Source organism: Radiomyces spectabilis, assembly GCF_025331425.1.
Source record: "Radiomyces spectabilis strain NRRL 2753 chromosome Unknown BYT42scaffold_5, whole genome shotgun sequence".
Classification (NCBI taxonomy): domain Eukaryota; kingdom Fungi; phylum Mucoromycota; class Mucoromycetes; order Mucorales; family Radiomycetaceae; genus Radiomyces; species Radiomyces spectabilis.
In genome coordinates, this window is record NW_026251930.1 from 2001457 (window position 1) to 2020849 (window position 19393).

At 43.3% G+C, this 19393-nt stretch overlaps 7 protein-coding genes across 7 annotated transcripts; 4 read left to right on the forward strand and 3 right to left on the reverse strand.

The window, feature by feature from the left end:
* Positions 1–156: 156 nt before the first annotated feature.
* On the forward strand, positions 157–1632 carry BYT42DRAFT_494635 (uncharacterized protein; the record flags this gene model as incomplete). Its single annotated transcript, XM_051564312.1, has 9 exons — positions 157–406; positions 480–592; positions 656–751; positions 841–908; positions 965–1076; positions 1141–1198; positions 1276–1310; positions 1368–1420; positions 1491–1632. The coding sequence occupies 9 exons, from the start codon at positions 157–159 to the stop codon at positions 1630–1632; spliced, it is 927 nt and encodes a 308-aa protein (XP_051424873.1).
* Positions 1633–3926: 2294 nt separating this feature from the next.
* On the forward strand, positions 3927–8053 carry BYT42DRAFT_310567 (autophagy-related protein 13-domain-containing protein). The gene is made up of 10 exons (XM_051562967.1): positions 3927–4498; positions 4568–4723; positions 4794–5056; positions 5148–5353; positions 5438–5513; positions 5608–5806; positions 5892–6168; positions 6235–6437; positions 6528–6710; positions 6912–8053. Exons 1-10 carry the CDS (start codon positions 4400–4402, stop codon positions 7893–7895), a joined length of 2646 nt encoding a protein of 881 aa, XP_051424874.1. The 5' UTR covers positions 3927–4399; the 3' UTR covers positions 7896–8053.
* Positions 8054–8723: 670 nt separating this feature from the next.
* BYT42DRAFT_310597 (uncharacterized protein) lies at positions 8724–10257 on the forward strand. The gene is made up of 3 exons (XM_051562968.1): positions 8724–9476; positions 9539–9762; positions 9823–10257. Exons 1-3 carry the CDS (start codon positions 8915–8917, stop codon positions 10123–10125), a joined length of 1089 nt encoding a protein of 362 aa, XP_051424875.1. The 5' UTR covers positions 8724–8914; the 3' UTR covers positions 10126–10257.
* A 218-nt stretch (positions 10258–10475) lies between these two features.
* On the forward strand, positions 10476–13058 carry BYT42DRAFT_567103 (uncharacterized protein). The gene is made up of 9 exons (XM_051568061.1): positions 10476–10636; positions 10695–10951; positions 11017–11208; positions 11284–11349; positions 11417–11878; positions 11949–12130; positions 12201–12645; positions 12708–12857; positions 12940–13058. The coding sequence occupies exons 1-9, from the start codon at positions 10609–10611 to the stop codon at positions 13024–13026; spliced, it is 1869 nt and encodes a 622-aa protein (XP_051424876.1). The 5' UTR covers positions 10476–10608; the 3' UTR covers positions 13027–13058.
* BYT42DRAFT_567108 (Rhodanese-like domain-containing protein) lies at positions 13059–13805 on the reverse strand. Its single transcript, XM_051568062.1, has 4 exons — positions 13762–13805; positions 13638–13694; positions 13396–13575; positions 13059–13327 (listed from the first exon to the last, which is right to left on the reverse strand). The coding sequence occupies exons 1-4, from the start codon at positions 13783–13785 to the stop codon at positions 13100–13102; spliced, it is 489 nt and encodes a 162-aa protein (XP_051424877.1). The 5' UTR covers positions 13786–13805; the 3' UTR covers positions 13059–13099.
* Positions 13806–14496: 691 nt separating this feature from the next.
* On the reverse strand, positions 14497–16359 carry BYT42DRAFT_593347 (kinase-like domain-containing protein; the record flags this gene model as incomplete). The annotated part of the gene is made up of 7 exons (XM_051570691.1): positions 14497–14636; positions 14706–14892; positions 14974–15274; positions 15363–15604; positions 15681–15767; positions 15885–16075; positions 16323–16359. The coding sequence occupies 7 exons, from the start codon at positions 16357–16359 to the stop codon at positions 14497–14499; spliced, it is 1185 nt and encodes a 394-aa protein (XP_051424878.1).
* Positions 16360–17357: 998 nt separating this feature from the next.
* BYT42DRAFT_545461 (Longin-like domain-containing protein) lies at positions 17358–18276 on the reverse strand (the record flags this gene model as incomplete). Its single annotated transcript, XM_051565814.1, has 5 exons — positions 17358–17518; positions 17599–17745; positions 17804–17967; positions 18035–18144; positions 18205–18276. The coding sequence occupies 5 exons, from the start codon at positions 18274–18276 to the stop codon at positions 17358–17360; spliced, it is 654 nt and encodes a 217-aa protein (XP_051424879.1).
* Positions 18277–19393: the final 1117 nt, after the last annotated feature.

Genomic DNA, 19393 nt, shown 5'->3' on the forward strand with positions numbered 1-19393 from the left:
TCTATATTAATCCTCCAGCATGGAGAATATAAATAGCAAACAACTCCATGGAAATCCATTTACTCGAGAAAAAAAAGAACAAAGAAAAAGCATCATCTGAATTTTGACGTTTTTTGCACTTCTTGTTCTCTTCTTCTTCGAAATCGACGCTGTAAAATGATATTGAAACGGTGCCTTCTTGCCCTGGCCTTGTCCACAACAGTTTTTGCACATCCACAACAACCTGCAGCAGGTTCGCCACCTGGACCTGATGCAGGATTGCCCACTTACAAACCCACCAACTCGTTTCCTTGGAAGAATATGTACCCTGTTCCTCGCGCCGTACCACAGCCGAAACCTGAATGGATGGAGTTGCTAAAAAATGCCACCATCGCCAATGCGCCTGTGGTGAAAAAGGCCCCTGATGGTAAATTAAACAACTTGTTCTCCTCAAATAAAAGAAAAAAAATTATTAAATTAACTGTGGCATCGTCGGGTAGGCTCTCTCGTGAATCCCAATCCACCTGGCCAAGATCCTTACTGTGCGTGGTCTTTTACCGGATGTAAGCGACCGGACGACATTTTTACTTGCCAGAAAGGTCACTGGGCTTTGGTACGATCTTTATAGAATGCGAACATACGATCATGTTTAATTGATACTCACTGTTTCTCACAGACGTACGATGATGGCCCCACCCTTGCCAGTCCTCCCTTGTACGACGTATTGGATAAAATGCCCGAAAAAGTGACCTTTTTTGTAATCGGTGGACAGGTACGGTAACAGCCCCATAAATCTCGAAACGCTGGACAAGTCAAAAAAAAAAAACTATAGTAACCAACGATCGTTTCTGATATTTTTAGGTGATTCAATACCCCGAAATGCTTCAACGGATCTACAAGGCAGGCCATGAAATTGGCATTCATACCTGGTAACGTAGCAATAAATAGCATATCTTGCTACGGAAATAACTAAAAAAAACTCTAGGTCGCACAACCTGCTAACATCACAGACCACAGAGCAGATCGTGGCGGAGTTGAAATGGACCGAACTGGCTATCAAGGAAGTGATTGGAGTGGCTCCGAGATTCATGAGACCTGTAAGTCGTGGCAAGTTGGTTTTTTTGGGAACAACTCGTCTGATGCAGTGTATGTTGTTACTAGCCTTATGGTGATATGGATGATCGCGTCAGAGGCATTGTGAAGCAGCTTGGATTTATCCGTAAGTAAGAATAATGAAAAGCAAGTCGAATTATGAAGAACCTATTTGCTAAAATAGGGCACCCTTTTTTCTTGCAGCTGTGATCTGGAACCACGATACTTTTGATTGGAAGGTAAAATAATGTATAGGCAATTATTCGTGTCGATCCAACTGAAACCCAAAATTTCAGATCAATACCCCTGGTTTTGACGCGTCAAGTATAGAAGCGGCTGCACGCCAATGGTGAGTGAATTAAACAAAAATTTACAAAACGCTATCCTGGGGGCGCTTATCAGTGCTTCATTGAATCTAGGGCTGGCAATGCCTCTACTGCAGCAGAAGGTGGCATTTCATTGCAGCACGACCAGAGTCAGCAAACGGTTGATATGGCAATCAAGGTGCTTCCTATCATTAAGGTGTGTTTCTCTTCGTTACGAAACTTGTGCGAAACATAATTATATTGAGTCATTCATTCTTTAGGGTGCTTACAAACTAAGCACAGTCGGCCAATGTGTGAATTTCTCACCAGCGCAGGTTTATAAAGAGGACAGCAGCAAGCCTGCGGGACAAAAGGTCGAAAATAAGCAGAGTGGAGCCAACGGTTTCATGACAGCAACAGGGGCCTTGACCTGGGTAACGATTATCAGTCTTTTCGTTGTATCGTTCCTCTAAGCATCTTTGAGCATGCTTTCTCGGTATCACCGTTAAGCACATCCATCATTTGTATTTATAACGCTTGTTATTTCCATCAATAAATTTGTTTCCAGTCAAAGTGATCACTCTGTAACAACTCAAAACAACACGCATTTATTCTTTAAGTATGTAACAACGCATTTTTTCTCCTAATAATCAGGCATAAGACTCAATAGCTCCTTGAAGCAACTCATTCAAAGATAATAAAGGGTTGGTGCAAGACTGTCATAGAGTCACTTTAATCATCATATATGGATGACGAACAGCAAGCGGCATTATATTGGAATTCGCTGCTTGTCCTCTGGGCCGTGTAACAGCCACAACTGGTTTGGATTATAATGCTTCTAAAAAACGAAGGAAAACCGCTCTCTTGCATAGTCTCTTCTCTTGCGGCCCAGCATTGATATTATTTCATCTCCCAGCCTTTATTGCTTCACTATCTGATTTGATCCCATTTTCTACGATTTGAACGAGGACAAATTCAAATGCTGCTTTTGCACTGATGCATTAATTTATGAGATGGGAGTCGATTTCTTCCATTCAAACACCACGTTTTTTTTTTTTTCGCTTTTTCTGAGTTTCTACTTGAAACGGCTACAAAATGTTTACTTCCATCAAGACAATAAAGATATTTTCATTGCATAATTTCGTTGACCTATAGGACTGGTGGGACCAACTCCACTTAAAACAGAGTTGTGCCTTCTCCGCTCTCGGTGGACTACGTTCTCTGTTCTGTAGCAGCAGCAATTCTTTTCGTGGGTCATCAGTTACTTCTGCTCTGATGGTCTTAAACATTTAAATTTTGTTGGAAGAGCTTCTGAGCCCTTCGAGGGCCCTGTTGTAGTGTGCCTTTGATCGTTTTCCTCTTGCCTTTGGAAGGAGGAGGTTGGATTGCTTTCTATATGACATGTATTTAGTTCTGACAAGGCAGACCAAATATTACTTAGTGTAACTGAAAAATATGCCGGAAGCATTCTGTTTTCAGAAAGTGAAGAGGATACAAAAGACTGCGGAGGCCATTCATATAATGGGAAGTCGCGCGCCAAACAAATATCGACCATTAAGATTAATTCGTTCCTTAAAGTGTTTGTCCCATTTCTCTCTTTTTTTTGTGGTATCCATCGTGTTTTAAACCGCCAGCCAGGTAGATTGCACTCCTCATACAATTCCAGTGATTTCAAAGTACTTGACACCGATTTCTCAAGCGTTTGCTGTCGGCCGGAAAATCGACGTTGATGATGATGGATCACGACTTGTCCTGAGTAGACAAGGTTTGCATACCTTTACGGCATGCGCAATCAGGACATATTTCTCGCCGGTATTGTTATCCAGGTATAACCAACTTTACTGGGACCAGATCGATTAAATCTAACGAATTGGGTGAAATACCTGCTAGACATATCAGAACCAATGCTTACATACTGATTTTAAAAACAACAAATGACGCGAACGTATCTGGCTGAGACAAATACGTGGCAAATTTTCGTCTCGTTTTAACTTGAAATTTTTGAGAAGTTCAACACACTGCAAGGAAGATGCAGGTATGCATCATGCACCCAAAAAGCGTAATGTTCCTGAATGCCCTGCCATAGGTTATGAGATCATCAAGAAGAAACCTTTGATTGCTCACTTTTTCACACAAGAATTATTCTTCCTGAAAAACACTACAAAGGAATGATGGAATAATTCTTTTCACTTTTTAATTTTTGTTTAGTGAATTTGTGCTTAGTTTCCTGCGTGATTGTGGAAATGGATGGATAAAAGCGGAGGGCGAAAATGTGATTTTCTATGCAGCCCTATGTGACAAGAGGCACCAACCTTTTATTGACAGGAAATGTATTTGCGAAAATACAACTTTTGCTAATCCGTGTAATAAGCACTTGGTATTATTTGGCAATAGGGAACAGCGTTTCGTTAAATTGTGCTATGCACGATATTCGCTAATGGCGCAATCACATTGCAAGAATGGAAAGACGACGTTGCATGAATCATTGGGCAGTCACGAGGATGATGATGGCTACGGCGGACTCTGGATTTCGTGCTCTCCACATCAAGAGAGGTCATCGCTTTTAGTTTTTCTTTTACGTTGAATATCTCGTCATTCTTTTGGTCTTCCTTTTCTGTCTCTCTTTCTCTTTCTTTTCTCGTTATTAAGAAGGAGCTAGAAAGAAAGAATAAGGAGCCACACTCTTTTCCTATTTATCCACTTTTCTTTCTTATCAGGTGCTTTATTACGCATCACCTTATCTACAGCGCAGACCGTAAATCTACGTTAAATTCCTCATTGCGTTCTCGTCATCTTTGCCCGATTTCGACTATTTCACAATAATTTGTGGGTGGGAGCTTTTTCAACGTACGCTAAAAAGATCACCGGTTGTTTCCCTATAAGACGAGAGTGCGGCGTTTCCTTTTCTTTCGTTTTGTCTTTTTTTTTTTGTTATGCAACGCAGCCAAGTCACCTAGCAAACCGTTGGAAGAGAATAAACCAGAAACTATAATAACCCAAAAGAGGCAGTATTGAAAGCAAAAATGCAACCACGTTCCTATCAACCGTCACCTGCCACATCCAGTGGAACGACTCTCCCCTCCCACAGCTCACGCAACTCGAAATTGGATCATATCATACAGGTACGCACAACGTTGTACCAGAGTGGCCCTTTCCACTTTACCAGATCCACTTACCTTATAATTGTTCAGAACTTTTACACCAAAACTGCGCAGATAATTATTCAGGCACGCTACACCTCTGAACTTGACCCATTGAATCGAAGGGATCGTACGAAAAAGGATTCGCAACGAGGGCCGAGCAAGGAAGGATCATCATCGACGTCCTCCCGAAAACTGAATAAATGGGTAAGTCCTGAGGTAAAGCCTAGGGACCCATTGGATAATTTTTGATGGATTCAATTTCGACGACTTGTAGTTCAATATTGCTACTGAGGATATGGAGATGCTGCGGGAAGATTTGAAGTACTGGCGATCTTTAGCGATCCACGCCGCGGAAGAGGAACCGCCACCCATGATGATCGACATTTATTTGGATGTATCCGAGCTCAAGCCAAACCAGGCCTTGATTGTGATCGATGACAATTTACGGAGAAACAGAGTGGAATTGGGTAAAAATCAGATCAACAACACTCAGAGCGTGGAACGGATCTTGATTGAAACTTGGGAATTGTCGTTAAGGTAAGTCATTCACTACTGCAGTGATCACTCTTGTGAGTTCATGAATGAAAATTCAGTTTCTCTTTTCTTTGGCTGCATACCATCTTTTTAGGCATCCACTTCCTACATTTGCGGTGGATTTGCCGAATCTTTACAAACGATCGATCATCTTCTTTCGATCTCTTCACTCTCTGGTTCGATTGCTACCTACGTATAACCTGCGGCGAAGATTGCGTAAATTCAACGATTATGCTGGCTTCTCTATCGGTTATCGCTTAGCATCAGCACCCGTACGACGGAATGACGAAATTTCCCTCAGTAAGTGAATCATTCTCGCGAGTGAAAAAGTGGTTTTTTTTGGAGCATGTGGAACAAATCGCTGACGTGGATTGAATCGACCAGATGTGCCTATTATGGACGGCGATGCACGTAACCCAACGAAAACATACGAGTTCACCGATATTCTCACACCGCTAGGGTAAGCTTCGTTCACGCGTGCGCTCTAGCGTCGCCTACTTTACGGTACAGAAAATGAATGATTCCTTGCGGGCAATGCCCTTCCTCTCCTGTAGAATGTTTAAGCTTCAAGTGCAATATCGGAAAAACTGCGAGTTCAGAGTGGATGATGCTGAGCAGGATCTGAGTGCGCGATTTATCGACATGGATGAACACTATTTTACCCCCACCATGGCGAAATACCAGCAAGAGCAGCGAGGAATAAAATCACCACGGCGTCCTTTATCATTCCACGAAGATAGACGGACGAGAGCGGTAAAAGAATCGTTAGGCAGCGTTTGAAAAATCGCTGAGGATCTCCAACTCACTTTTTGGGGGTTTTTTTTTTTTTCCACGATAGACAAAAGAGACACAAGAAAGTACCGGCGTATCCCCGCCAATGTCCGGTCCTCCAACATCGGTTGGCGATTTTGTAAACCCGCGTGAGATTGTGCAACAAAGGCAACGGCATTCTAGCGCTGTGCCGTATGCGACCGTCTCTTCAACTACCACCAGGGACCATCGAGTCTCGTCTGATACAAGTTCCAATGAGATGTTGTCTCGACGCGCGTCCCTTCCCTATGTCTCACCATTCAAATCTCCCTCGTTATCCTCGTCTCCACAAGCCGATGTTTTTTGTAAGTGAACAGCATTTTCATCCTAACGATGATATGTATTGGATATTGATGATGGTGATCCTCCAGTACCTTCATCTTCCCGAATGCAAGCTTCGTCATCAAAGTATCAATTGCCGGAAAGCGGATCTTTCGGCCGCAAAATTGAATTTTCCTCGAGTTTTGATAAGTATCGAGAACGCAACAGTCCCAACCGAGACGATGCAGGCGGGACCAGCATGATGCGACGATGGTCACGAACAAGTGATCGCAGCTCAATCCATTTATTTGATGTATTTCATATATTCCAATTCTTATCTTCTTCATCTTGCTTGCTGCATTTGATGTTATTAATGGGTCCATTTTTATTTTGCGCATATTAGGAGTCCGAGGACACTGATTTGGAAGAATTTGTGCGATGGGTGGGTTCAAGGCATGATCTGAAGATGTTCCACAGTCGGTCGACCACCAGCCAGATGATGGAGAGTGGTAATCTTTCACCTACTTCCGATGGCAGTGGCAGTATGGAAGCTAGTACCTTTGGCAACTCCCTCTATCGATCCAAGGTCAGTACGCAGTCTAAAAATCCAGTACGACCGTCTTCTGGAAGGAGAGAGAGAAAGAGAGAGAGAGAGAGAGAGAGAGAGAGAGCGCAAGCACAGTGAATACATAGTATTCGAGGGATGAAGAGGTGCAATGACACGTTGAAAGGCGTAGTCAACTCCGGGGAGCAACAGCAATACTGACATTAGTGCATTGTGATTTAGAAAGCTTTATCTCATTTCCAAAATCTTCGCGAAATGCATAATTCGCTCTCTGAATCGCTTTCCTCCAGTATTATGGGCACAGTTCAAGATCGAAACGACGCTTCGGCTGCAAACACGGGAATTTCTCCTGGATCCTCCTCCTCATCGACAGGAAGGTCCTATCAGCCCATCATTCCATCGCCTCTGCATGCTGAACAAACCTCCGCTTCTCCTGTAACGATACCCCGCAGTTATCCTCAGAATCTGGTCCAGCATCGTCGTCATCGGTCCACCCAAAACGATGAGAAGGAACCAGTGGTTCAAACGAGTCCTGAAATGACGGCATTTTCAAGTTATCCACAGGATACTCGACATGATGAATTACGGCGCCTTTGTCTCACGAATAAGGACACCGAACAAGACACTTCAAGGAAGGCGTCCTCAGCTCCGTACGTACTATCGGACGCATTTCATTCTTCCTCCTCCAAACCTACCTCGTTGGGCAACCGGCGCATAGAGAGAGATGAAAGTATGACCAGTATTTCGGAAGTGAGTGGTGCTGCCGAAAAAAGTAGCATTACTGCGAGTGGGCAAGATGGGCGAACGAGCATGTTGGACGACGACGATTCACTTGTATTCAAGATGAGTGAGTTGGACAATGTCAGTGGTACGGCGCCTTGGAGTCATCAGGAAACAACGAGTCCCATGCTATTCCGTACCTCGCCTGGCGAACTTTATCACACCACTCTTAATTATACAACAGCCAAATCGTCGGAAACGGGCGTTACATCTTCGGGTTTGCGACGTCGAAGCAGCAGCAGCGGTCACATCTCTCGAATTAATACCATGGCGGCTCTCATGGACAACGGTGTCCCTTCAACCGATGAAAAGGACGAAATCAGTAGCGCCAACAGCAGCAAAAGCGACCCTGCATCTTCTCATCGGCGCTATGCAAACGATGCGGCCTTGTCAACGAAACCAGACCGCTTTTTCCACGGATGGTAATGTTCTTTGGTTATTGTCCTTTTCTCCTCCCTCAACTTCCTATTTTGTTCCTCTGAAATTATCCTGTAAAGTCTTATATTTTCTGTTCTTCTATCAACTTCAAATAATGTGAAATATATGGATACTTGAAATAGAGGGATATCATGATATCCCCTGTAAAAAAGCTATCATATGTGCAGTATTGAATGTAATAAACCCACCGAGGCGCCACATAAATTGTTTATCGCGAGCAGACGTTTCACGATGATCCAATGACATTCGAATAGATAGAGATTCAAACTAACAGTCAGTCAATGCTGAGAAAACAGACGATGCCATTGGAATATTGACTGAGACTGAAAGAGGAAAAAAAAATTGCCCTCCGAGACCAACGCATTCAAATCGCAAATGCCGGCTTTTTTGTAACATGGCGAATATAACAGAGAGTGATCAACGTGCTTTGAGCATTGAAGAGCAATGTCATTCTATTGTTAATGTAAGCAAATAATACGAGGCTACCTTTCTCTTTTGATACGTTTGTTCACTTTTGTCCTTGATGTCTAGTCCTTGAACGATCAGCTCACCCTGCTGTCTGATCTGTCCACTCGGGATCGTCCAGCTAAGAGACGTGCAATGGAATCGATAAGACAAGACGCCTTAAATTCAGTGGCAAAACAACCCGATGCTGATAAAATGCTTCCAATTTTGTTCACTTGCCTTTATCCTCGTCTTTTGCATTGCGCCCAAAGTGTCATTGAATCGGTTCGTGAACAGTCGGTCACTATGATGTTGCAGTAAAATCTTTGATCGCCGTGGGCTTGACCTTCTGATTTCGTCTAAGTATAATTATCTATAGATACATAGGTTACGGTTGGCCGACAGACAATAACGAAAACATCATTCACTTGCTCTTGGAAGCTGCTAAGCAACGACTCAAACGACAAGTCGATAAGACGTTTGTGGAGCCTACGGAAGAAATCCGCTATTTGTGGATACAACTCGTACATGGGCTGTTGCGTCACATACCCGAAAATGGGATCATGCAATCAGATGCTGAATTGTGCTTTTCGGTTTTACGGCTATCGATCACTGATCCTTTTCCAGACGTACAAAAAGAAGGTGCGGCAAGCCTCATCACGTTCAGCAAGCGACAAACAAAAGCGGTGGGGTTTATGGGTGACCATGCAATTGGAGCGATCAAGCCATTGCTACTTCATAAACATGCTGCAATCCGTGTATATGGTATTGAGGCGGCCAAAGCGATATTGAGCGTTACGTCGCAAGGGGTACCACTGCTATTCATTTATGACGAAGCAGACGATCGACAAGCCATTGTACCCAATTTAGTTTTCGATCAATCCGCTGCGGTACGCACAGCTTTGTTTCAGGCCATGGGCGATTTATTAGCCGAGTGGTCTCCTCGGGATCGATATGCATATGCAGATCAACTATTACCTGTTTTGATGGCCGGCACGTTTGACGAATTGAGTCCGGTAATTGAAACTAGCCAAGGCAAATTATCAAGGGTAGGAGAGATATGTACCGACGATCTGGTTGCAGCCGAGATCCTGGAGCAGCCTGCGGCGGGGGCTTCCACTGTCGGTGAGTATTGATGCAATCACTTTGTCTTCCATTTGTGTGGATTAACTCGTTGAGAACAAAAGGTCTGCAGCATTTGGTACATCACTGTTACGATAAAGCGCTCAAAGAATTACTCCAGGAAAGCACAGAGTTTATTCTTGTGAAACAAAAAAAAGCTTTGGAGGTGTTACGACTCTTTGTGGAATATGCTACAGTGGATGATATTGTGCGTAGCTTGAAGAAAATACTCAACCGTCTCGTGATGGTTTACGCAAATGGCTCCTCGGAAAACATTTTGTCCGTAAAGGTAAGCTGCGTTTCTTCTTTATGAAAGACACAGTCAAAATAATACAATATCACGTGCCAGATCAAAGAGATTGCGCAAACCATTGCTCAAAAGGTGCCTTCCCCGGAGATCTACATTGAGGTCTTGTTACCGCGTCTGGAAAAGCTGAAACTAAACAGTGAATTGAAACCGGAAGCGACGGTGTCGGCTGTCGTAGCTATCCTCGATTTTCTTATTCAAGATACCAAGGCCGATTCCCTTGGCGACGTAGCCAAGCAACGTATCATGTCTACCTTGTCGAAAAATTATATTCAAGCTTATCTGACCACCGATGCTGGAGTCCATGATGCCCACTTGGAATCCATACGACGCCTGTTGATGTAGTGCAAGCCAAGAAGCACAAGCCAACATTTTTGATTGTCAAATTTGAATTAGGCATTCCTATTTAGCATATTGCGTATTATCATGCGTATTCATTTCAATTTTCATTAGATATAGAGGTTCGATAAAATCGCACTCTACTCGAGATAGTTATTTAGTTCCCATTACATGGTATATCAACTTTTCTTGCAGAGAGAGCCAACTGGATGCTTTAGCCAGAAAATTTCTTTCTGTATTATGCATTCTCATTTTCAAAGATAGACAATTATGAAAGGTTATATACATCGACTATCTTTCATTATTGTCAGCCACCTGCAGCTTTTCGAATCGTGTGGTTTTCAACAAGTGCAAAAGTCTTTGCGGAGTCCACCTTCACTTGGAAAAAGAAAAGTCACGTGCACAGTCTTTCCCTGGAACGAGTCTGAAAAGTGGTGTGAACTGTCTAGCTGGTGGAACGACCAAAAATCAAGCATCACTTCATTCCTCATGGATCCTAATCGCCATAATCCTTATGGTACGTTTATTCACTATTTTCATGTTTGTCATTGTAGAATTAATTATTTATTCCTTAGCAGCGTACGGTCCCCCACCTGGATTGTATGGCATGCCACCTCGACCTGGATACCCGCCGGTTCCGCCAGGCGTCATGCCGCCTTATGGACCGCCTCGAGGAGGTCCAGGAGGTTTCGGACGACCACCACCACGCTTTCATATGCGACCTCCTCCTATTAGTGCGCCTCCACCTCAAGAATCCGACAAATTAACGACCTTGTTTGTTGGTGCCATTGCAGCTGGTATCAGCGATGGCTGGATCGAAAGACTGTTAAAGGTGATACACCGTTCGAAACTTTGAGCGGCACAATTTATTCCAGCATGCTAATTGTCCTGTTGTAGACATGTGGTTCCTTGACAAGTTGGAAACGTGTCAAAGATCAGTCGGGAAATCCGAAAGGATTCGGCTTCGCTACATATGAAGATCCCGAAAGCGTTTTACGAGCATTAAGGATTCTGGGTGCTGAAGGCGAGTCGTTTGAAGGACTTACGTTGACAGCTCAAGACGGTAGTGGGGTACAAAAGAAACTTATTGTACGTAATTTGTGGCCATTCATCGTACAGAATTTACAATATAACTCACCGTTTGCTTTTTCTTTGTTGATACAGGTGAAGGCAGATGACAATGTTCGAAATCATTTAGATCAGTACAAACAGTCAAATATGCAAACCGATGCAAGTATTTCTTCTTCTTCTGACGATTGCAATTTACCCGGATATGGTAGCTAATGCACCGTGTTAGACGGACGATGGCCGAGATACCGAAGCACAGCAACAAGTTGAAAAGATCGTAGATGCCATCAATTCAGGGCAAGATCCTGAAACCCCGACTGAAGGTACACCAGCTGACACTGAGATGGAAGCAGCAGAAGATCAAGAGGATATCGTCAGTAAAGAACTGGCCGCATTCAGAGAACGAGCCGCCATGCGAGACGAATCACCACGACAGACTGATGTCAAACCACGCGACCCATCTCGATCGAGAGAACGTCGAACCTCATCGATTGGACGAGATAGTCGTGACAGTTCGAGAGAACCAAGAGGTCGAAGAGGCGATCGGTTTAGTTCACGCCAAGAGTTTGTTCGCGGACCTTCTGAATACGTGGATGAATTCGACGAGGAGGATGACGATGAAGATGACGAGGAGAAGGAACAAAAGCGTCTCGAAAAGCATGCCAAAGAAGTAGAAATCGCTTTTCGACAGGTAGGCCACGATTCAGTTTTAGTTTTAACGGTCCGTGGTCAAGGAAATCCTAATATGATCTTTTGCGCAGAGGGAGAAACGATTTGAGGCCCGTGAAGATCAACGGATACGTGACTACCAGCATTATATGCAGCGTATGAAGGAACAGGAGGAGCGAGAGCAACGTAACAAAGAAGTATGGGCAAAACGACTAGCTGAATATGATGACGAGGTGGCAATACAACGAGGCGAAGATCACTTTTATGTTGATAGGTAAGCTTCCAAAGTGCGTGTAAATGGGGCAAAAAAAAAAGCAACAGTTCTCATTCACCTTTCGATGCAGGTCGCGTTGGCGCAAAATGCGTGAAAATGTGCGGCGTCACGAAGAAGATCGAGATGAAGAGGATCGACGAGCAGAAGCATTTGAAATCGAGGAAAAAAGACGAGCACTTGAGGAGGAGGGGCGTCGTCGCAAAGAAGCAGAGGCCAGACAACATGCTGAAGAAGCAAGTAGAATTGCTATCAAACCCACCAAACTCAACTTTAATATGCCGATTAAGCGCGTTACCAATATGGGCACGGGAGAGGATGATGAAGATGATGAAGAAGGGGGCAAGAAGCGCCGCGTGCTTGTTCCTTTGGACTATGGTGATGAATTGACATTGGATGAAGCGCCACATATGGATGCTGAAGAACGAACACGGCGTGTTAAAGAACTTATCGGTTCCATTCCAAGTTCAGAACAAGAGTTATGGGACTGGCCTGTGAAATGGGACGAGCTGGATGAAGTAATATCCCATATCTCCATACTGTGCGCATCATTGGCCATGCTAACATGGATCCTTTTTAGGACCTCCTCGCCAACAAGTTACAACCGTTCATATCCAAAAAGATTGAAGAATTGATTGGTGTAAGGGAAGAGGCGCTCATCGGTTTCGTCCTAGAGTTTGTGCGAAAGCATGAAGAACCACCCAGAGCTTTGGTCACAGAATTAGAAATGGTAAGGGATCCCGTTTACAATAAGTGGGATTAACGTACACACACACACACCAGATCCGCTAACCAACTGATACTTTAATTAGACAATGGATGAAGAAGCATTAGTCTTTGTAATGAAGTTATGGAGAGCCCTCATCTTTGAGACAGAAAGAAAGTCGCTCAAACTATAATAATACAAACGCAATATCGATTATGTTCAAGTTGGTTGCATCTTTACCATGTCATTTTCCTTTTTCTTTTTGTTTATTTGCATTCTATTGGATATCCCTCTTTATGCCAGGCACTGAAGCCGCCTCTAAGACTCGTCAACTTATCCTTGTTGTAACCCATCCGTACCAATGCCTCGGCGGCCATAATACTACGCAACCCTCCGGCGCAATATAAAATAATTGGTCGCTCGCAATCCGGGGAAATCACCTTTTCGATACCAAGCTCCAACACGCCTCGAGACAGACAAACTGCATGCGGAATCTATCCATTTTTTGATTCCTAAGTCGACAGGTTTTCCCAAAGAAAAAAAAAAAAAAGCACACATTTACCTTGCCATTCTGCCACTCGGATGCTTCTCGGACGTCAATGATGACGGGAGCATCGGTTGACTTGCTCGGAAACTCGCTTGATAAGTAGTTTTTCAACTCACTGGCACTGATCTCGGCCACTTTTAGTTGTTCCTGAGTCCGTTTCACGACATCACCCCATCGACTCGGAAGCGCGCATGCCTAGTGTTATTTTGACAGGGAGTTAGCATTAGTTGACGAGGGTACACCTGGAAGCGTCATACACTGGATAGTGGTCGAAGCACGATGTTCGATCTGATGAGGGCAGAATAAGATATATGCTACACCCAATGGTTAGCTGTCAATAGCGAGTTATTTGATGGCAACAAGTTTTGCACAATCGCTTACCGTTTTGATAGTGGAAAATAACATGGTGAAAGAATAACTTGAGTAACACGAACATTTTTCCGTTGGAATCGCAACCCCTTTTGTGCAGCTGTTGCTTGGTGCCTTTTTTTTTCCCACAGAGATCATCATGTGCCATTGCGTTCTATCCAAATCCGGAATTCATAATTCGGTTGCCTTTCACATCCAGCATCTTTTATTTCTGCTCGTTTAGGGAGTCATTTTTTAGAGCGTTACTCTTGCACATCACCTATCTAACGGGCGAACATTTTGTGGTCAAGGCAGATTATCTGTGTGACACATTCAATAGATCATTCCGTGTTTAAAACTCGTAGGCGGGTCATGAAGATGAAAGGATATGGGCGGTGGGTTCGGCATGAGAGAGCAATGACATTGTTCAAACGGCGCTTCATACAGCTAAAGAACTTTACATTCCGGTTTGCGACCCAATCCCTATCATCTAAATTTGAGCACTGTGAATGGTTGGTGAATATCAACACGTTTTTATGTGGTGCATGCTTTTATGTACTACGCATATTGTATTTTACATGTTCTGCACACGACTATAAACACCAAACAAGAAGGGAAAACTTCATCAGAATAAAATAGAAAGGAAAAATGAAAAAGAAAAAGAAAAAAAAAGTTAACGAAAAAATTAAAGAGCAGAATCAAGGTATGAAGAAAGCACAAGTATAAAAGGGGGAAAATGATCAAGCAATCTAACATCATCACAGGTTTCTAATGGGTAATGGTGTTATTTCTTATCTCTGCAGCCGACATTGGCCGGAAATTATGAATATCAATGCCCCGGGATAGTAATTCTTCGAAGCAGTGGGGTGGAACCAGCTTATATTTCAACTCTGGCTTTATAGACAATTCTACATGGTGCAACGCAACGTAAATATCTTGCATTTATGAAAAAAAGCACAGCACGGTATCGTACTTACCATGCTCAGTAAAGTCGAACAGCTTGGGTAAAGGTTTGTTCTCAGCCATGCGAGTAGCTGGATCGCGCAGCTCATCAAAGAATGGATGGGCCATAGCATATATCGCTGACAACCGCTTTCCAGGAGCATACTCTAACAACTGGCTGATAAACTCAATGGCTTCTGGAGGTGTTCGTGATTTAAAAAGCTTGAAACCCAGTTAATGATCAGTCTTTCTTCGTTTCCTTTGCCTGACATTTTTGACCCGTGTGGGATGTGTAACGCTTACCTTATGGAGAGGGTGGGGTTTGATTTGAGGGAACCGATGCTCCGTATAGTTTGGATTCATGGCGAGCAGTTGCTCCTTGCTAGGTGTTCCAAGCACTTTGATAATCTCCACCAATTGATCTATACCACTTTCTCCAGGAAATAAAGGTTGACATAACATGAGCTCGGCCATAACACAGCCTGTTGACCAGATATCAATGCTCACAGTGTAATCCGTAGCCCCAAAAATAAGTTCAGGAGCTCGATAATAGCGAGAACAAATATAAGACACATTTGGTTCACCAGCTACCAAGACTTTGGCACTATTGAGAAAAGACCATATTCATTTGTTTATCCCATGCTTTTGACGATTGTGCCCACAAACAAAAAAGCAAGAGACAGAAAAATTACCTGCCAAAATCGCAAAGTTTCAAAACACCGGTGGTCGGATCCAACAAAAGATTTTGTGGTTTGATGTCTCGGTGACATATTCCCAGAGAATGGATGTAAGCCAAAGAACGCAGCAACTGATAAGTGTACAATTTTACATAAAGCATTGGCATGTGTTGTTTCGCTTTCGCATAATGTCGAGTGGCACGGTAAACAGTTTCTGGAATGTATTCAAGTACAAGATTCAAATACACTTCATCTTTCTGGAGTAAAAGAGGCCACCTTGTCAGTCCACCGCGTCAAAGAAACACGCTTTTGTTTTGATATGGGCGAGCCTACCTTTGTATCGCCTTGACTATAGAAAAACGCTTTGAGAGACACAATATTGGGATGGCTGACGCTTCGCATGATCTGCAATTCACGGTTCTGCAATATACAATGTAAGAAAGGAATTCGTCAGGGTCAGACAAATTTAAGTGACGATCACGCATGGATCACGCCTTTGTCCTCCTTTCGCTTGAATACCCCATCACCACCACTTACTTTGAAACGCTTATCTTGCAATACTTTCTTGATCGCAACATCTTCACCCGTACGAAGAAGCTTGGCTTGATACACCACACCAAAAGATCCATTACCAGCCACTTTATAATTGGAATAATGTAGCTGTAAATCTTGACCAGTTTTTCCGTCCTTGGCAGCCACCTTGATCACTTTCATAGGATCAGCGTCGCCTATGAATACATAATAAACAGAATAAGCCAGTGCATGCAAATAATATCCCAATCAGTTGCAGGAAAATTTCTTTTGTAGGCACTCATTCTCTCATCTGTGTAAGCGTCTCTTCTACATTCTGCTGATGGGCATCTTTCCCAGCTTCATACACGTAGGTGCGCCTTTTTCCCTCTTTTTCACAGTGTTATATGTTTCCTCTGTCTCAAGGAACATACTAGCAACCAATGTATCAAAGCTCAAAAGTACCTGTTATTTTCAAACCACTCATGGGACCATGGGCCATTGTCGATAATACAGAGTTTTTCCGATGGGAATGGAGCAAGAACAATTCAACTGCATAAAAGAATATGTGATAAGGAAAAAAGAGTATATTATCGATAACAAGTGTTAGGGAGAGGAAACCTTACATGTGAAATGAGTTTTTTTTTTTCCAAAAAAAAAAAGAAGAGACAAAAGACAAAAGACCGGATATAAGTAGAAAGAGGAGCAATAGGCAAGTGCAGAAGATTGACTGGGGAGGGAATATCGAAAGAGAAAGGGAGAAAATGATTACCATATATGGAAAGTCGCAAGGTCGGATGATCCTCTTCCAATCACATGGAATGCAGCGTCCTGCCCACAGAATCCACCATTTTTTTTTCTTTTTTGTGCGCTCTTGTTAGAAGTTGCCCAGCATTCGTTTCTTCGCTAAAGAAGATGTCTTTTATCGGAACGATATACATAAGATGCTCACACTCCATAATTATCCGTAAGCGGTACTTCCTTATCTTGCTGGTTTTTCCCTCACACAGAGGCATTGTCATTGTCTCGACTTGTTCACGTGCGCACTATGCTGTCACCAGACAGCTGTGATCGTGTCATTTTCTTGAAACGCTTGGATCTTTCCCTTTGACTTTGCTTCTGCTTTGCTTTTGCTGTTTTCAGTTTGATATTACCAAATTCCGCCACATGAAGATACTCTTTGCACCGCATCGCCAAAAACCAAAATATGTATGTTTGTTATTCAATGTGTATGATCGGTTTATCGGCGCAAAGAAACCGTAGTTCCGCCATTGCAGAATACAGATTTTCCGTAGTTTGATATATCAGATGATCTTTTTTTACACTACTGCTGATGGCGCCTTCCGGCAAAAAAAAAGAAAAGAAAGGGTTCTAGCTATCAGTCGCGGCATGAGAATAACGACATTCCACTCCAGATGATAAAGGTGTTTGATATACAAAAAACGTGTCCCTTATTGATGTGATATGCGAGAAAAAAATTAAACCTCATCCTATCAGGATTTAAAACCAGTAATACCGAATCAGCAGCACGAACAAAATGACAGAGGCAATAATAACAGGTGGTCCATATTTGCGATAGAGTGCTTGTAAGTTAAGGTGACGTGCTTTGTCTTTGAACATCTTTGCACTGTCTTTCAGCTCTCCAGAGATGTGGCTCATACCTAATTTGCAGATCCAACGCACACATCATTTTGTTAGGTCCTATGCTGTGACTATTCATAAGAACCTTTAATCCACTTACGATCCAAGCTGTCACCTCTCCAAAGCAAGTCCTCCATGTTTTTCGTCATAATACGCGTTACATCTTGCAGATCCTCGTTTAACTTGGTGAGATTACTTTGTGTTCGTGTGTCTTGATAAATTCTCTTTGTCTTTTGCATGAATGTATCTGAACCAATAATAAGTGGCCACGGCATTTCCACGGTCGTCTGAAAAATATCACTTACCGAATTTCACAAATGCATAGGGTCGTAGACCTGGCTTCTCCACTTCGTTACCGTAGCTCATATTGAATTCTTTAGCAAGTTCCTCAAGGTAACTAAACGCTAATTTACGTGGATAGGACTTGTCACAAATGCAAAGATAGCATACACTTCCTTCAATGATATAGCTGTAAAAAAAATGGTGATAGTCAGTGGTATTGCACCATCGCTCGAATATTGACGCGCAAAATTTACTGTAAAACGTAGTTGCCAGATTCAATGGAGCATCTCGGTTCAGAGTTTGCATTGAGACGTTTAAAGACAGTCTTCGCTTGTCCCTTGTAATCAGCTAATTCTGTCTCCACCTGGTGAAAGAAGTCTTAGAATAGCCCTACACAACTGAGGAGATTATACGGTGAACCTACCTGCTGATCGTCCATACTTGCAGCCAAAGGGAGGCCGTCAGAGACCCTCCCAATCATCGTCGTTTTCACCATGATGTGTAATAGAAATGAGCTGGTACAGAGCCCGCTGAGCCGGAGAAAGATGGCCTTTTTTTGAGAAAAAAATGATTGAGTTCCAAGCTTGATCACGTGGCATTCGTGAATGACGTTGTGTTGGCGTGTCGAGGCTGGCTTTGGGACACCTCGGAATGCCTTGTAAGGGTTCATGAAAATGTCATCTCATTGGCAAGTTCAGCCTGCTAGCAGTGTTAATCTTCAATGTAAAGCGCAACATTAAGAAGACCAACTGAATTGGATGCTAGACTAAACTCTGCTGGAACCGTCAGATAAGCGGTCCCCTGATTTTTGTAAACCACAAACCAGGCTTGTGCTATAATTGCAAGCTAAACTGGATGGCCGTTAAGAATACCCATTCTTTGCTCCATATTCTGGATATCTTGTTGCAAAGTTTCGATGACAGCAGTTGGAGTTGTCATGACACGGACTGAGATCCAAACTCCTCTATTGCCCAGCAATCATCCCTTGCATAAAATAAAGCAAATATATGCCTTCATTGTCTAAGATTAATTTATTTTTTTCTTTCAATAACCATAACTAGCCTTGGGTTTGCCCATCGTGATTCCAGCAGGTTGAGTGGGACCATCCACGTATCTTGTCACCGCACATAATACAAAGCTCAATCCAGGCATGCTCTCTTTAAGCCCCATTCGTCATCCCCTCCGAGAAGTCCTAAACGTCGTGCAGCTGCTTGATATGTTGGCCTAACAATTCCATTGACTGTTCGAAGGTGTTCGAAGCTCTGTGCTCTCGGGACGCTGTACAGCAACGTTCGACGATAATACTTCTCTACTTGGCGTTGAGAAACAGCATAGACACGCCCGACCATATTACCAAATCCACGCTGTCGGGTTCCCCTCTTCGCGATCTGTAGTGATAAACGTATTGGGCCGGGAAATCGGGTTACTGATACGCTCGTGTCTGAGGACCGATTCGATTTCGTGCGAGCCATGCAGTCAACGTTGTTTCGCGCCGACGATCTGCTCTCGGAACTGCACGGTCTGCTCGTTTTCAGATGACACCTAGACGTTGCGTGCTAGGGTATCCACGGTGCATTGAAAACGAAAGCAATCTATGAACGGCCCCGGCAGCT

What these genes read in the sequence shown, in the direction of transcription:
- BYT42DRAFT_310567 (XM_051562967.1), top strand. Translation starts at nt 4,400, where the DNA reads ATGCAACCACGTTCCTATCAACCGTCACCTGCCACATCCAGTGGAACG. An exon ending in AATTGGATCATATCATACAG is followed by an intron (nt 4,499 to 4,567) that starts GTACGCACAACG and finishes ATAATTGTTCAG; the next exon opens with AACTTTTACACCAAAACTGC. An exon ending in GAATGACGAAATTTCCCTCA is followed by an intron (nt 5,354 to 5,437) that starts GTAAGTGAATCA and finishes TGAATCGACCAG; the next exon opens with ATGTGCCTATTATGGACGGC.
- BYT42DRAFT_310597 (XM_051562968.1), top strand. Translation starts at nt 8,915, where the DNA reads ATGCAATCAGATGCTGAATTGTGCTTTTCGGTTTTACGGCTATCGATC. An exon ending in GGCGGGGGCTTCCACTGTCG is followed by an intron (nt 9,477 to 9,538) that starts GTGAGTATTGAT and finishes TGAGAACAAAAG; the next exon opens with GTCTGCAGCATTTGGTACAT. An exon ending in AAAACATTTTGTCCGTAAAG is followed by an intron (nt 9,763 to 9,822) that starts GTAAGCTGCGTT and finishes ATCACGTGCCAG; the next exon opens with ATCAAAGAGATTGCGCAAAC.
- BYT42DRAFT_567103 (XM_051568061.1), top strand. Translation starts at nt 10,609, where the DNA reads ATGGATCCTAATCGCCATAATCCTTATG. An exon ending in AGTCAAATATGCAAACCGAT is followed by an intron (nt 11,350 to 11,416) that starts GCAAGTATTTCT and finishes GCACCGTGTTAG; the next exon opens with ACGGACGATGGCCGAGATAC. An exon ending in TGGTCACAGAATTAGAAATG is followed by an intron (nt 12,858 to 12,939) that starts GTAAGGGATCCC and finishes TACTTTAATTAG; the next exon opens with ACAATGGATGAAGAAGCATT.
- BYT42DRAFT_567108 (XM_051568062.1), bottom strand. Translation starts at nt 13,785, where the DNA reads ATGTTATTTTCCACTATCAAAACG. An exon ending in TATTTTCCACTATCAAAACG is followed by an intron (nt 13,695 to 13,761) that starts GTAAGCGATTGT and finishes CATTGGGTGTAG; the next exon opens with CATATATCTTATTCTGCCCT. An exon ending in CCGAGTGGCAGAATGGCAAG is followed by an intron (nt 13,328 to 13,395) that starts GTAAATGTGTGC and finishes AAAAATGGATAG; the next exon opens with ATTCCGCATGCAGTTTGTCT.